We start from the raw sequence: 16,293 nt of genomic DNA, 5'->3' as shown, positions 1-16,293 counted from the left end.
AAACACTAATACTGTAGCGGTCATTTGTCCCTTACTATCCTGCTCCCTGACATTAGAATCAAAGCTGATTCAATCTGTGTTTGGCGATTGTTTTCTTGCCAAGGAAGGGAGCCGCCCTTTCCAGAGTGACTTATTTTACTCCACACTCTCTTAGAGAGTGCCTCGGGTGGGGTCAGAACTCAAAACGCATACAATTACCGGTAGAGACAAAGTCAAGGATACCTTTTTCGTAGCTTGGACACAATGGGCCTCATTCCGAGGTTGGTGCTAGTCATGGCGCTATTGACTATTACCGGTACCGTGTCTGCCCTGGTTCAATGGGGACTTACCGGTCTAGTCTGGCCTTTGCGGGACCGGTAAATACCCATTGAAAATGTCAATCCCCATTCCCATTGAGCCACTATAGGGCTCAATGGGAATGGGGTGGGTGCTAATAACGGTACCGTAAATTACGGGACCGTTATTAGCTCTAAAGTCCCTTTGCGGGTCCCGTCCTTAACGCCTGCTAAAAGCTAAAAGCAAAGGCATTACCGGCACCGGTGTCATTACCGGTGCCCGGTATCCCTTTGCACCCGGGTCGTAATGACCCCCAATATTATGCATCCATGGCAGTTAATTACTGTGCCACTATCATCGTCTGACAGCCCCAGGCTCCCTACATACTGTGCTCTGACCACGCAATGTGTGGCTCTCAAGTCCAACCCTGAGCAATGCTGAGCACAAAGTTGTCAGTTTTTGAATTTGCAAAGAATCTACATGCAGGCAGATCCTTTGCAAATCCAAAGATAGCACACTACAAATTAAATTGCATTAGAAAATATCACACAGACAACCTAAATCCGAGTTTACCTTGGCACAGACAATAACGCCAACATGAATTCAAATTGGGGGGGTGACTCCCTCGCTTCCCTCGTTGAATGCCCTACTGTTTGAAGGGCTACGCTACAAAACCGTTTCTGGTATTGCCTTGTTTCTCGATCGCATGATGTTGGACAACCCTTTTGCAAAACCCGAATGATCTGACACTGTTTAGGACATGGACCATAAAGCAATTCCTGTATTGTTTCTGTTATTTCATCACTATGGAAGATCCGAATGTTGCATCTTACTTGCCAAGCATGTCTTATAGTTTAAGAAAGAAGATACATTAATGTGAATATGATCATAAGCATTTTTTCTGTCACAAAAATCAATCATGTCTACCGATATCAGTCAAGCTACCTCCTACATCAGGACAGCCATCATAAACAAAATAGGTTAAGTGCAAGCTTTGCAATTGCAGCCTAGCAGGTCAACTTGACCTTCCCTACTTTCAAAGTAAATCATGAGAAGCATAACATACCTTACATTGAGTAGGCAAAGATCAACACTAGTATTTATCTTTATTTGTTTACAGTTAAAAAGACCTTTAACAAAATTAAGATTTGCATTATATATTAAATACAGATAAACAATTTAATTACTTAAATCAAGTCACAATATATACACACTGACATCACATCACAACAGTAATACTAAACTGGGTGATACTAAAAATCTAACCTTTCTAAAAATAAAAAAAATTACTCTTTTAAAACATATAAACCATTTAAATACTTATAACACCCCTGAATATGTTCAAATATTTAAAATATTTAATACACTTAAAAGGTTTTCACAATCTAAAATTCGTATCTAAGCAGATTTCTCAAAATCCCACACTTAATAATTCATAGGTTTCACAGTCAATTTCCACACATTCTATATGCCACTTCCGCAGTCCTCCAGCTCTTCAATTTCTTTCCTTTACAGGTTCGAGAGATTTCCAAAGCTTTACCATAGACTTCCAAACCCAATAAAGTGCCATGTGTAATATATTTGATTCAGAGTTTGAGGAGTATACCCAAAAGGACTCTGGTTTGATTGTATCGTAATTATACACTCCTTCAACTAATTAACACATATAAATGGAACCAAGAACCCTACACTCAGTCATAACACGATTCGCTGTTTCCAAATTGTCGGATAATTTACAGAACCGACATATCCTCATCTCTTTCAGAATTCCCAAATGCGAGCCTCTGAGTGTTAGTAGTGGAAGCAGATTAGTTCTGAGTCTCAGCATAAAATGTAGTACAGCAGGGCTCCGACTTAGGAGAAGGTATGCCTGTATGTTCATCTATCCGATTGTAACCTTTGCTACCTCATTGTAATTACCTACGTTGGACAAGTGGGTGCAGTTTTTAGTCCAATCGCACATGTTTGCCTTACTAATGAGAGAGGCTTCTACTGAATAAAAATGTGTCCGGAATTCTGGCTGTGGTATCCAGTTAATGGTTCAAAAGAAGTCTAAATGCAAGTTTTCAAAACTCTTCCCTCGGCCACCCACTTCACATTCATAGTTTTTCCCCAGTTCATTAAGTAATGGGCATACTGGGGTCATTCTGGACTTCACATCTAGTTTCCCCCTCTTCTTAAGTGGTTAGGTGCTCAGTGACACAATCCCTAGCTAAGTCTTAGATTCTCCATAGGAGTTGTGGTTGCTAGATTTAAGGCCTTAGGTCAGAACATGCCCTCCAAACGATCCAACCAACCAAGGTCCCTCATAGATAAAGCGTCAAGCCCATATAATATCATGGGGCTAAAGCACTGCTTGTAGAGTGTTAATATACCCTGAACAGTGTAACCTTCTGTCATAATGCACATTTTCTGAAAAGGAGCGTTAATTGGCATGCCTTTCTTGTTTTGGTCTCTATTATATTTAAATATTGAGTGTTGTTGCTCATTTCGAGCCCCAGTTAGGTATAGCTTTCAACATAGTCAATCATGCCCTGTTTTGATGATATGACCATTTTGTACACCTTTTTCCCAGTAAGATGCATGCATTCTGTCTTGGTGATATTTATTACAGGTTTATTTTCATTTGCATAATCACATAACTCATTTACCATATTTCTCATACCACTGTCCTTGTGGTCAAACACCACCAGATCATCAGCATACAGCATGCTTCCAATGTGTTCTTTTCCTAATTCAGGAGGGCAGTTATACTTTGCCAACAAGTGGGCAGGTAAGTGTGCCAGGTAGAGATAAAACAGCAGGAGAGCCAGCACACACCCATGCTTGACTCCCCTGCAAATACCTATCAGTCCCGACATGCCCCCCTCATTGTCCAAGAAAACTCCAACTTCAAAGTTCTTGTTTAAAAGCTGTATAGCATGCACCAGCCATTCTAGGCATCCCATCTTTTGTAGCTTTTGCCACAGTTTCTCCCCATCAACCCAATAAAACACGGCTTTTAAAGTCCACAAAAGTTACATATAAGGGTGGTCTGTCTTTACCAACTGTCCCCTTCGATAACATGTCCAACATCCTTATATTGCGGGTTGTTGCCGTGCCGGGTTGGAAACCTGTCTGGTATTTATAAAGGACCCAAATGTCTCCATCCAGCTTTGCTGTTTAATTAATAGAAACGTTCCAAACAATTTTCCAGTTACGTCCAACATGGACAGAAGTCTGTAGTTGTCCAGGACATTTTTGTCCCCTTTCTGGTAAATTGGGACCAACAATGACTGCAGCCATGAGGGCTGTATTTGGTGATCGACACACATTTTCTTAAACAATACCAAGAAAATTCTTGCCCATGCCTCTGGGGAAATCTTCAGAACCAGATTGGCCAGCCCATTTGGATCTGGTGCTCAGGAGCTTTTTAATTTCACTATAGCCTCAACCATCAACTCGTATGAGATCTGCACATGCCACTGTTGCTCAGGATTTGGATCTACTAGTGGACCAGAGGGGTCGGTTTTGTCTACTGGTTTTAGATAGTTCTCCCAGGTTTCTCTTTTGATTGGGTTTATGATCATTTTAGCCCTATCACCCTTGGCCTATACTATGCCATATGGAGTGAGTATTCCTAGATCTGAGGGCCCCCAACCTTTGCTGCCACTGGGCATTCTTAATTGAGAAGCCTGCGTGTCTGAGCCAATTATGATAGTCATTTATTTCCCTTTTACCAAGGCTATTTGCTCCTGCGTGGTTAGCTTGGACTGCTTACTACTCCTTATTTTCTTCTTCATTTACGGTTGGCATCTCGGATGACAATACCAAATTCTACAAATGCCCTTTCTCTGAGATTACCATACGATTACCCTTAATGGCACCACTACCATCTGCCAAACACTTCAACCAGTCCTCAAATTCATCTGGGGTTAAGTCAACCAAAGATTCCATTTCATATCTAAACACTGGTAGTGCAACTTGTCATGCTCTCTGAAGATCTGATGTAGATCAATAAATGTGGTTACCTGCGCTGTTTTGGTTGAGACCCCAATTATCTTAAGCATGCTATTCATTGCCTGAGTTTTTATAGACAGTAAGAGCAAATCATGGTCACTATTGTCTCCAAATTTCATGCCAAGTTATTAGATCCGTTCCTTGGCAGCATTATTACCAAAAGTATAGTCCAGCGTAGCCTTAGACCTACCATTACTCCATGTATACTGCCCTGGAACATCACCCTTGGCTCTGCCAATTATTAAAAACTGTTCCCAATCTTCCATTAGACCCAACCATCGCTTACAGCTGCTGTTACCCTTATCCTGCAGCATTACACTTCTACGTAGGACATTGCTCTACAGAGCACATTCTGTGTTGTCTAGTCACCACCCACCAGAATGGCACATTGTTTTCCACCTTCTTCCCACTTTTAACACATTTCCTATATAGTTCATAAATTGTGTCTATATTTCCAAAGCCAGGTGCAACAAATATGTTGGCAATCAGCAATTTAAAAAGCATGTTCTCTTTCTCTAGTTGTATCTCAACAGCAATCACATTCTCATTTGTAATTGAGGGAGACAGGTTTTTTAATTAAATGCATTTGTGACACCAATAATGAGCCCACCAAATGGCATACCACGTGTTCCCTTCTTTACTAACATGTTGTAAAGTTGAAACCCATCAACCACAACTGCGGAGGTCAACCAAGTCTCCTGAAGCACAATGATGTCATGTTTTATAAGAACATCAAGAGAGCCAGACTGTCCCAACAAGTGCATATGGCCCCAGGTGTTCCAACATGCAATCTTAATACTTCACTTGTTTTCGACTCCCTGGATGCATCGGGAAACCCTTCAAACATGCCCATCCATTTTCATTTTCCTTACTTGGTGCCAAGACAGCTGCGGTACCATTACATTTCCCTTTCCTGTCATTAGAAACATGTTCTTTGCATTTCTCACAACACCCCCTTAGACATTCCTTTAACAATTTCTTTGTCCAACGTGTAGCCTAGGCTAAGTAGTGCGGCCTTGTGAATTAGCTGTGCTATTTTGGGTAAGGCACAGTGTATACGTGACATATTGCCACTGTAACCCATTAAGGGTTCTACAAACTCAAAGTCAGAAGAGTTCAGCACCCTCAAAAAAGGAATGTTTGGAGAATACGGATTAGCTCACTACGGTAAGTCCCCTTTTTGTTTTGTCATATAATTCTATATCTAAGATTTTGTTTCTACAGGTAATTGGGCCTCTACAACTAAACCTAGTATTTCCTTGTGCCTGTTGGCTAATTCTGTCTGAGTTGCACAATCTCTAACCACTTCCTCTATGACTGCGACTGCGGCACCAGAAGGCTTACTCGTGTCACTCAGCGTTGGTTCAAAATAGTGCCAGACTCCTCAGATACTATTTCCTCAATGAATTCTGTTCCCTTATCTTTCAAAAGCCAGCTGGTCAAGGTCCTTTGTGTCCTCTTCTTGCGTCTTGATTCCTTCCTCCTCATTCTCTGTGACTTAGGGCGGGTCTCTGAATTTATAGTAGAATTCAGAGGCTCATTTGCAGTGGTTGCAGCGGTCACAGCGTTCGTTCGTTCGTTCGTTCGTTCGTTCGTTCGTTCATTTGTTTGTTCGTTTGTTTGTTCGTTTGACAGACTGTTAGAGTAAAGCACACCACGCCGTTAAGCCGCCCTAAACTAGTATACTATAGTAAAGGCTATCTATTGAATACTAGTCATTTCATCGAAAATGAAGCATCGAAATGCCACACCATAGAAACCAAAGCATCGTTTACCAATGTATCGACAGGCTATCTATTACATGTCAAAGTGCTTTTCCATCTAAACCAGTCCATAGAAAATATAAATGGACTGATTTCAATGGAAATGCACTTTTAAATGTAAAAGAGAGCATTTCAATGCATTTTTTGTAACATTAAAACGTCACATGGAGCTGTCCAAACCTGAAATTTTGGCACTGGCCAACTCCTTGTAACGTTTTAATGTTTTTTTTGTATATTGGGGGGTTTCCCCCAAACCCCTCCAACCCTTATGATGACCCCCCCCAACCCTAACTCCAACCCTAATGTAACTCTTAATCTAACCCTTGCCCCAACCCTAACCCTAATGTAACCCTTAATCTAACCCTAGCCCCAACCCTAACCCTAACCCCAACCTTAATGTAACTCTTAATCTAACCCTTGCCCCAACCCTAACCCTAACCCTAATGTAACCCTTAATCTAACCCTAGCTCCAACCCTAACCCTAATGTAACCCTTAATCTAACCCTAGCCCCAACCCCAACTCTAACCCTAATGTAACCCTACTGCAAAAAACAAATGTTATTCATTTTGATACTACCATCAAATTATAGCCAACGAAAGGGGCCTTCGATGGTAAGGCTTTTCGTTGCATATAATTCGATGGTATGGTGTTAGATGAAATAAAATTCGATGGAATGACTAGATACCCTATCTATTAAATATTTTTTATTGGGAAAGCTAAAAGTGTACTTGTTGGCTATGCTAAACATATTCATCATTTCAATTCAGTCTAAGAACTGTTTCTTTCTGTCTGGTAAAAAGCATAATACATCATCCCTAAACTAGGTCAGCATTCATGCAACAATGTACAAATGGGACTTAGTGAGAAAAGAGCTTACATTGAAAATGTGATGTTTTCAGACACACTTATGTGTTCTCCCAAAAAGTATTGACCTCTTGAATTTAAAAACTCTATAAAAAGGAACACATTTCTTAACGTAGCACGCATGGGGGAGACCCTCCTCCTTCACCCGATCACCTTGCATAGTGCGCTTCAACCTGGTACCATCTACCATGTGCCGGGCTCACTCATCCTGCCTCTTTCTGCTTTTTGAACTTTTATAGATTTACACATATTTCTTTGTCAGTCAAGTATACAAATATCCATCTTTTGTAAACAGTGGCTTGATGCAGAGAGAAATGTGGTCTTACCAGGTGGGGGTCCACTGCAGATTCATTGATGACCTCCAGGGTTCGTTTAACCCAGGTGTCCCGGAAAGGATGCATCATAGGAGGCCGGTATAGATCAAATAAAACATATTTTTTTGTACTGTTTGCAAGTTTCAAGAAGTCGCTGAACTTGTAAATAGACTGGTTTATGGCGAGCCTTTCGTCTTCACTTGACAGTGAGCCCATGGACAAAAACGGCTTGTCCTAAAAAAAAATATTAAGCATACATTTTGTTACCAAAAAAGAAACATTAGAAAATGAAAGCCAGCATCACTCTTAATTTGAAAATAACTGAGTAATACACCAGTGGCAGCAGGTCCATCAAAGGCAGTGGGGCCTGCCATTTCAGTTCTCTCATAGAGGGAGATGGAAGTCCTAATGAAAGAGCAGAGGCCAGGCATCAGCCAAACATGTTGGATGTCTGGTCTATGCTTGGCACAGTCCGGACTATGCATGTGTCATAGGTTTGTTCAAACATTGCTTCCATGCATTCAAACCCCTCTGCTCCCCTCCCAGATCAATCAGAAGTCATTTGAGATGCGAGTCAAAGAAGCTCAAAACCTATGGCGTGCCACCAACCCAAGTGTTTTCACCTGGCTAAGTGCTCCGCTGTGCCTCCCCCCGTGCTGGTAGCTAAGGGGGCAGTTGGAGCCAACAAGTATAGATCACTACTGGCAGACAGAACAAGTATTACTGGACAAGGCAGCGAGGATCAAGTTGAAGCCTTCATCGAAGCACTGTTAGCAAGACCAGGGCCTGATGTTGAACGAGTGTACGCCCTGCTCGCCTAAGCCAAGCCAACATGTTCGCAGTCGTTCACTTCCACTTTCACAAGATGATTGTACAGAAAGGACGGCAGTGGAGACCATTACTATTTTTAAAAGGATGGTTCGACCAAAATGTTTTATTTCAATAATAGAATGGCAATATTAAAAAAAAAGATTGGCTTTTTTTTTTTCAAGTCCCTATGTAAAATTTTTAGCAATTCAAGCTCAAATTTTGCAAAAGAAAGCACATGGGCGCATCCATTTTGTGAAATGGATGCCCGCCTGTGCTGGCTTTTGCGGCACTAATGAAGGAAAAGCCAGCCAGCTGTAGTAAACAAAAGCTACCACTGGGTGGCTTTTCCTTCATTGGTGCCGGGACTCGGAGGACACGGACCGGAGACTACAGGCAGAAAAGCTGCAGCTGCATCTCGGTAAGTGGTATTTTTTTTTTTTTTAAATAAGCACTAGCTGCGTTTTTTTTTCTACGTTTTCCGGGCTGGAGGAGCCAGGAAAACTTAGAAATAAAACCGCAGCTTTAAAAACGTATTTATGTTTGCGGTAGCTTTTGAAGCGACCGCAAACATAAATACAATGTTATTGTGTTTGAAAACGCTGCGGTTTTTCTTTCTAAGAAAAACCGCAATGGGGACTTACCGGTTCCGCCAGGGTCGGACTACACCAATAAGTCCCCTTTGAACTACACCAGTGCCGGACCCATTATTGCTGGCAGTCATGGCACAAATAGCGCCATGACTACCACCAATCTCGGAATGAGGCCCAAGGTCGCGTTTGTCAGAGGATAGGAGGTCGAAGATGCTGTATCTGTTTTTCACAACAGAGCGGGCATTAAAAAGGATGCAGTTGACTTCGATGGGGGTGTGGTCTTGGAGGAGGTCATCGGGTTGGGAGCAAGGGGAGCATGGGAGATTGGAGGGGAGGAGTGTGGGGTGGGAAATTCTGGGTTGTTGAGACAGGGAGAGGAGGGGTAATGAGGGGGCAGTGTGCCAGCAGATTCTGGGTGACTGGAGATGGGGTTACGTTGGTGGGGACTGGGAAGAGTAGGCGGGCGGAGGAGGATATGTGAGGGGTGTGGGTAGAGCCGAGGTGGGACGGGCAACTGGACAGATGGTCAGCGGGTGCGAGCAGGTTTAGGGGGTTAGAAATTGGAGTGAGTCTCGAAGGGTTCGGGGTCCGGCATGCAGGGTGAGAAGTCGAGAGAGAGGGGGTGGAAGCAGGGCGAGGGCAGGGGGTAGTGTGATGGGGTAGGGGAGAGAGGGATTGGGAGGCTGGGTTGAGGTAGAAGTGGTGAGGAATAGAGTCGAGGAGGGTGACCAGACTCGTTTTCTACTTTTCATGGGTTTTGGTGCAATAGGGGTGTGAGAGAGGGTAGGGGGTTCGGAGGGTGATGGAGATGAAGCTACTGTTCTTGCGAGGGCGAGATGTGCTGCTTTTAGAGAGGGGAAGGGATATGAAGGGGGGTTGTTCGTGGGGGTCGAGTACGGGTTAACGGGAAGGGGGATGTCAGTGGGGTGGGTGAAAGGGTGGGCAGTTCTCTTATAGGTTAGGGGGAGGGACTGGGGGTTTGGGGGAACAAAAAGGAGGGAGGGATGTTCATTGGAGGGTGTAAGGAAGGAGGAGAAGAAGATGAGGGTTCATGCTGTTTGGAGCGCCAGCAGGCTCCTCTGGCTTGGGAGTTTGATAGGGGGCGTGGTGTCTTGGTGAGGGGTATTAGGAAGTTCTCAATAGCAGTCAGAGGGAGGGTGGCAGCCGATGAGTGGGGGGTCGGCAGGGGGTGGTGAATAGGCTTCTGCAGAGGGAGGTGACTGGCGCGCCAGAGTGCGCATCTGATTTTAGAGTTGGATGCGGGGTGGTGGTAGGAGAGTGGGCGAGCGGCGTCTGGGTGCAATGTAGTGCGAGGGGAGGTTTCTAGGGTTGCGCTCAGGGGGGATATTGGTGGGTTCGAGAAGGTGGGTGCTAGAGTGTGGGCCAGGCGCCGTGAGGGGTGAGTGAGGAGGGGGGAGAGAGCGGGGGATTCTAGGGATCGGGACGGGTGCGAGAGGGGGATTCTTGTGAGCCGATGTCGCCATCTGGTGTGCCAGGGATTGATGCACTTGTGGTGGTAGATGGGCCCTGGATGTACAATCTGTGACTAAGATTTGGATGCCATGGGCGTGGGAGATGGTTAAAGAGGTTGGGATAGGGTGGAGATCAAGATGAGGAAGGGGTGCTTAGAATGTAAGCAAGTGAATTACAGTACTATCTCAGGGGGCGCTTGTAGTTGTAGGGGGGTTGAGTGGAAGCAATTTAATTCTGAAGCATAGGTAGGTAAATCACAGTGTCACCTTAGGAGTGATTTCAGGGTCAGAAACTGAGTAAATGTTCAAGGATGAACCCAAATAATTCTCTGTGTTTGGGACTCGGAGAATGCAGCACAGTAATTTCTAAGGATCTAAGGTCTACTATCTAGATGTGAAACAGGCTGGCAGAATGATATCTCAGTGAGTACATTTCTAATGAATAATTTCTAAGAGTTTGAGATTAGTAGAAAACAAGAAGGGAATACAACACAGTAGTATCTAGGGGCACTATCGAGATGTGAAGCAGGTTAACAGAAACACTTTTTAAGTGTTTGATACTGGCAGCAAATAACACAGTAGTATCTAAGGCACACAAACAATTCTAAGTGTGTGTGACAGGCAGAGAACAGCACAGTGAATATAATACGAATATATGTGAATACAACACAGTAGTTTCTAAGGCACACTATCTAGATGTGAGACGGGCTAACAGGAACAATTTCTCAGTGTTTGAGACAGGCAGAGAACAGCACATTAGTATCTAAGGTGCTCTATCTAGATGTGAATGTAACACTGTAAGAACAAACTGTCCCTCCTCTCCCCCCAACAACCGACCAATCCAACAACCCTCCAACCCCCTCTGCCCCGACCCCTAATTCCCCCACCTTCTACTCCTTCAGACCCATCTCCAGATATGAGTTTCTAGACCTACTATCAGCCAGCAAACCGTCTGGCTCCCCCCTTGAACCCTGCCCCACATCTGTCCTAAAAGAAATATTCTGGTCTACCTGCGCAGGAGAACATGCAAGAACCATACAAAATGAATACCTCAACTCTGGCAACTTCCCGGATGCCTTCAAAATTGCGCATGTCAAGCCTCTTCTTAAAAAGCCATCCCTCGACCCCCTTGGCCCCAAAAACTACAGACCCATCTCGAACACCAGATTCCTTGCAAAACTCAATCACCTGACCGAACAGCATGCTCCCAGCTAAATGCCTTTGTTGAATCCAACAACCGCTTCGACCCCACACAATCAGGCTTCAGACCACGACATGGAACCGAAACCACTCTGATCTCGAACTGGGATGATCTTTAGGTCACTGCAGACTCTGAAGGATGCGCTGCACTAATTCTCCTCGACCTCTCTGCAGCCTTTGACACGATTAAACACTCAATCCTCCTTGACCGCCTCCACTCCTTTGGAAACCGTGGCACTGCTCTCAAGTGGATCGCCTCCTTCCTCAGCAACAGGAAACAAATAACCCTTCTCTCCCCTTTTGTCTCAGCTGCTTGCTCGGTTAATACTTGAGTACCGCAAGGTGCATGCCTATATGCTCTCCTATTCAACCTCTATATGTCCACCCTTCCTGGAATCATCCACTTGCACAACATCTTGTGCTACAACTACGCTGACGATACCCAAATCATCCTTAAAATCCACAATTCGGACACCAACCCCCCCAGCCTGACCTTGAAACCGGTCTTCATGATATTGACTGATGGATGACAACAAACAACCTCCTCTTAAACCCCACTAAAACCGAAATCATGGTGTGTGGCAACACTGCCCTTCTACCTCATCCACTCCCTTGGCCCCCATCCCTGGGCGAATCCCCTCACCCCCCCCCGACACAGTAAAAAACCTAGGCTGCACTATGGACTCTGGCCTAAACCTCTCCATTCAGATCAACAATGTGTCTAAATGTTGTCACTACCATCTCAAACTTCCCAGATGCAGAAAAGTTAAAACCATACCTCCCACCACGCACCCTAAGATCAAGCACCCTCCTTTTAGTGATCCCAACCACTAACTCTGTCAGGATCAGAGGATCCGCCTTCTTTGCCTTGGCCCCAACTCTGCGGAACTCGCTTCCCCCACATATTCGACACACACACAAGACTATATGACATTCTGCAAAGCTCTAAAAACTTGGCTCTTTCCATAATACCAACCACAACCTTCCGAAGCAATTGAATTTCTAACAACCCAATGACTAAATACACAATGGATCTCCCAACCATGTCATCAATGATTACACCCATTCATTTGGCTATAAACAACCATATCCCTGAAATGCAGAATAATGATCTCCTGGTCATAACTCCTCGCAATTCCCCATGATGCTGCTCTGTCACCCTGCCCGTTTGGTCTGTGTTGTCGCTGTGTGCCCCCCCCCCTCCACATTCCCTGTGATAACGCTGTGTACACCATGGTCCCCCGTGCCTTCGCTAAATGTCCCATCCCCTCCTGTCCACTGTGTAACACTGCATGCCCCCAATCCCCTTTAGTCCCCCATGTTTGACTGTGTGCCCCTACCCCTTTTAGCCCCCGTGTTGTCACTGCGTACCCCCCACCCACTGGCTCTGGTGTTATCGCTGTGTACCCCTCTGTTCCCCGTGTTATCGCTGTATGCCCAGCCCCCTCTGGTCCCCGTGATGTCTCTATGTGCCCCCCATCCCCTTTTGTCCCCCTTGTTGTCACGGTGTACCCCTGTTCCCTGTGTATTCATTGTGTACCCCTCTGGACCCCATGCTGTCTATGTATGCCCAACCCTCTCTGTGCCCGTTTGGCCCCCCATCCTGTTGCTGTAAGCCTAGCCCCCACTAGTCCCTGTGATATCCCTATGCGCCCATACCCCCTCCCGTTCCTGTGTTGTTGCTGCGTATGCCTGCCCCATCTGGCCCCCCGCTGCATACCCCTCTGGCCCGTGTCGCCGTATGCCCAGCCCCCTAGTCCCTGTGATGTCCCTATGTGCCCCTACCCCCTCCAGTCCCTGTGTTCTCAATGCATACCCCCAGCCCTCGGGTCCCCCGTGATGTTGCCGTTTGCCCAGCCCCTCACTTCCCCTCGATGTCGCTGTGTACCCACAACCCCTTAGGTCCCCTCATTTCACTGTTGCCCAAACCACCGGTCCACTATGATGCCACTGTGTGCCCAGCCCCTTGGCTCCCGCAGTGTCGCTTTGTGCCCCCAGCCTCCCACCTGGTCCCCTAAAATATCGCAGTGCACTCCATGCCCCTCTCGTGTCCCATGCAATCGCTGTGTGCCCCAGCCCCCTCTGGTCCCCCTTGATGTCGCTGTATACCCCCAGCCCCTCTGGTCCCGTGATGTCTCTCTGTACCTCTGGCTCCTGCATGCTTGCTGTTTGCCCCTACCCCAATCCCCTGTGATGTCGCTGTGTACCCAGCCCCTCCAGTCTTCATATACCGTTCCTAGGCATGCCCTCCTGTCTGTGCCTTAGCACTTGCACGGTCTGGGTGTATCTAGACCGAGTGCAGTTGCTAGTCTTCACATTCATGCTGTTCATGACTTGTGGGAGTGTTTTTGTGTTTTCCCTCGTTCCCTCCATTGTCATCGGGTGCTTTCGAAGCACATTGTGCTTAGGAGCTTTGTGGAAGAACCATCATATCATATCATTTCACTACGCTTACTCTCGTCTCAACACCATCGCACAATTAGAGTACAGCTATACCCCTCGATAAATTTGGCCTAGCTGCTCACATACGAACACTACCCCATGAACACCTCATCACTCTAATAAAACACAGCTATATCCCATGACAAACCGGCCTAGCTGCACACATAAGCGTCCTACAGGCCTAACGCAGCCAGAACCCAGTCTGGGTGTCCACCTGGGTGCACACATTCAACTGATATCATCACTACCACACCTAATGCTAGGATGCAGCTACCATCAGGCAATTACATCAGCTGCACACATAACTGGTGCACCTATGCACCCTACAACACTTACTCTCTCAACTGACCTGCACTGCGGTCCCCGAGGCGTTCAACCTACCAGCGGTTTGAGGTCATACCAATGATATATAGAGCACTATATAAATGCCAAATAACATAACATAACAAAAGTCACCAATCCTAATTGTTCCTTTCCCAACCACATTAAAGCGCCCTTGTTTCTTGGGCGGCAGAGCAGTGAGTGTGCATCCCACTGTGGTGGAGCCAGGAGTCGTTAATGGGGCCATTGGGGAAATATAGTCCCCGCAATCTACTCTGATTCTCATCTACTCTCCTCATCCGCCGGGCAGCTCCTATGAGATTTAATCTGCATATAGATTGGCCTCCCCCACTTTTTTTCAACGAGGACATTAGCAGAGTGTACAACATGCCCCTTAGGCCATTATTGCTACTAGTAGCCCGGACCCTTTGCCTGGACAGCTAATACATATTTGTTTTTAAAGAAAATGTGCACAACGTGATTTGTGCACGGCCCATTTTCCATTAAAGAAAACTAAACAATATGGCGAGTGTCACGTCAGGAAAGGTGCGCAAGTACCTTTTCTGTTTCTGACACCATGATGTTGGGCCAGGTCACAGAGAATGGAGACACCAGCAGCCAGGTGATTGGAGTGGGTTTGCGGGGAAGTGTGGGAACAGAGGTGGGAGGGAGCAGTGACATGAGGGAAGGCAAACATAGGGAGGTAGCGAATAAAAATAAATGCTGCTCAGTGGACTGGCGCGGTGGAGATTATTCCCCGTTCCTAGCCTCCTGATTGGCTGGTGTCAATTCCAACATGCAAATTAACAAGGGGGGTTCTGGGAGTCCCTCTGCCAGACATTAGTCCTGGTTACGAGAGACTTACCCAGAGTCTTTAGCTCACTATCTTTCACAGAGAAGAAATAACCCAAACATATCAGTCTTTGTCCTGCCCTGGGGCAGTCCAGCACCAAAATGCTAGGCAATTCTCCTCTGAACAAGAGTACCAACAGAAACCCCAGACACGTGTTTCGGTCTGGTTGGACCTCATCAGTAGGGTGGATCTGTGCCTCTCTAAGACCCCTTGCTCACTATTCTTAGACTATTCTTAGAGAGGCACAGATCCACCCTACTGATGAGGTCCTACCAGACTGAAACACGTGTCTGGGGTTTCTGTTGGTACTCTTGTTCAGAGGAGAATTGCCTAGCATTTCGGTGCTGGACTGCCCCAGGGCAGGACAAAGACTGATATGTTTGGGATATTCTCTGTGAAAGATAGTGAGCTAAAGACTCTGGGTAAGTCTCTTGTACCAGGACTAATGTCTGGCAGAGGGACTCCCAGGACCGCCTTTGTGAATTTGCATATTTAAGTAACTTTGGGTCTCACCCTAAGTTACTAGGGGAATCCAGACGTGGACCCCTTGCTCACTATTCTTAGAGAGGCACAGATCCACCCTACTGATGAGGACCAACCAGACCGAAACACGTGTCTGGGGTTTCTGTTGGTACTCTTGTTAGGAGGAGAATTGCCTAGCATTTCGGTGCTGGACTGCCCCAGGGCAGGACAAAGACTGATATGTTTGGGATATTTCTTCTCTGTGAAAGATAGTGAGCTAAAGACTCTGGGTAAGTCTCTTGTAACCAGGACTAATGTCTGGCAGAGGGACTCCCAGGACCCCCCTTGTGAATTTGCATATTTAAGTAACTTTGGGTCTCACCCTAAATTACTAGGGGAATCCAGACGTGGACCCCTTGCTCACTATTCTTAGAGAGGCACAGATCCACCCTACTGATGAGGTCCAACCAGACCGAAACACATGTCTGGGGTTTCTGTTGGTACTCTTGTTCAGAGGAGAATTGCCTAGCATTTCGGTGCTGGACTGCCCCAGGGCAGGACAAAGACTGATATGTTTGGGATATTTCTTCTCTGTGAAAGATAGTGAGCTAAAGACTCTGGGTAAGTCTCTCGTAACCAGGACTAATGTCTGGCAGAGGGACTCCCAGGACCCCCCTTGTGAATTTTTCAATTCCAACGTAGCAGTTTATCACCTTATATTTGTATGCTGAAAAAAATGAAGTAAATATTTGACTACACTGAAACGTTGCAGGCATGTGAGTTTCAATTGCTTTGAAAGGCTTCCGTTAAACGCGCCCGATGGCATCATGCTGAGTGCTAGCTTCTGCAGCATGCACACACTAGGCAAATTAAAGCACGCAAGAAACATTTGAATTACAGATGTTCTAGAACATTCCCCACGTTTG

At 45.8% G+C, this 16,293-nt stretch overlaps 1 protein-coding gene across 1 annotated transcript in view; it reads right to left on the bottom strand.

The window, feature by feature from the left end:
• Window positions 1–16,293, bottom strand: part of GDPD4 (glycerophosphodiester phosphodiesterase domain containing 4) — a 691,051-nt gene that overhangs the window by 108,416 nt on the left and 566,342 nt on the right. Inside the window, exon 11 of the mRNA XM_069639989.1 lies at window positions 7,230–7,451. Coding sequence (XP_069496090.1) covers window positions 7,230–7,451 — 222 coding nt within the window. The remainder of the gene's footprint in view (window positions 1–7,229; window positions 7,452–16,293) is intronic.

The sequence above is a fragment of the Ambystoma mexicanum genome, chromosome 7q (assembly GCF_040938575.1).
Source record: "Ambystoma mexicanum isolate Mex_15411 chromosome 7q, UKY_AmexF1_1, whole genome shotgun sequence".
Classification (NCBI taxonomy): Eukaryota; Metazoa; Chordata; class Amphibia; order Caudata; family Ambystomatidae; genus Ambystoma; species Ambystoma mexicanum.
This window is presented reverse-complemented; position numbering and strand designations above follow the sequence as displayed.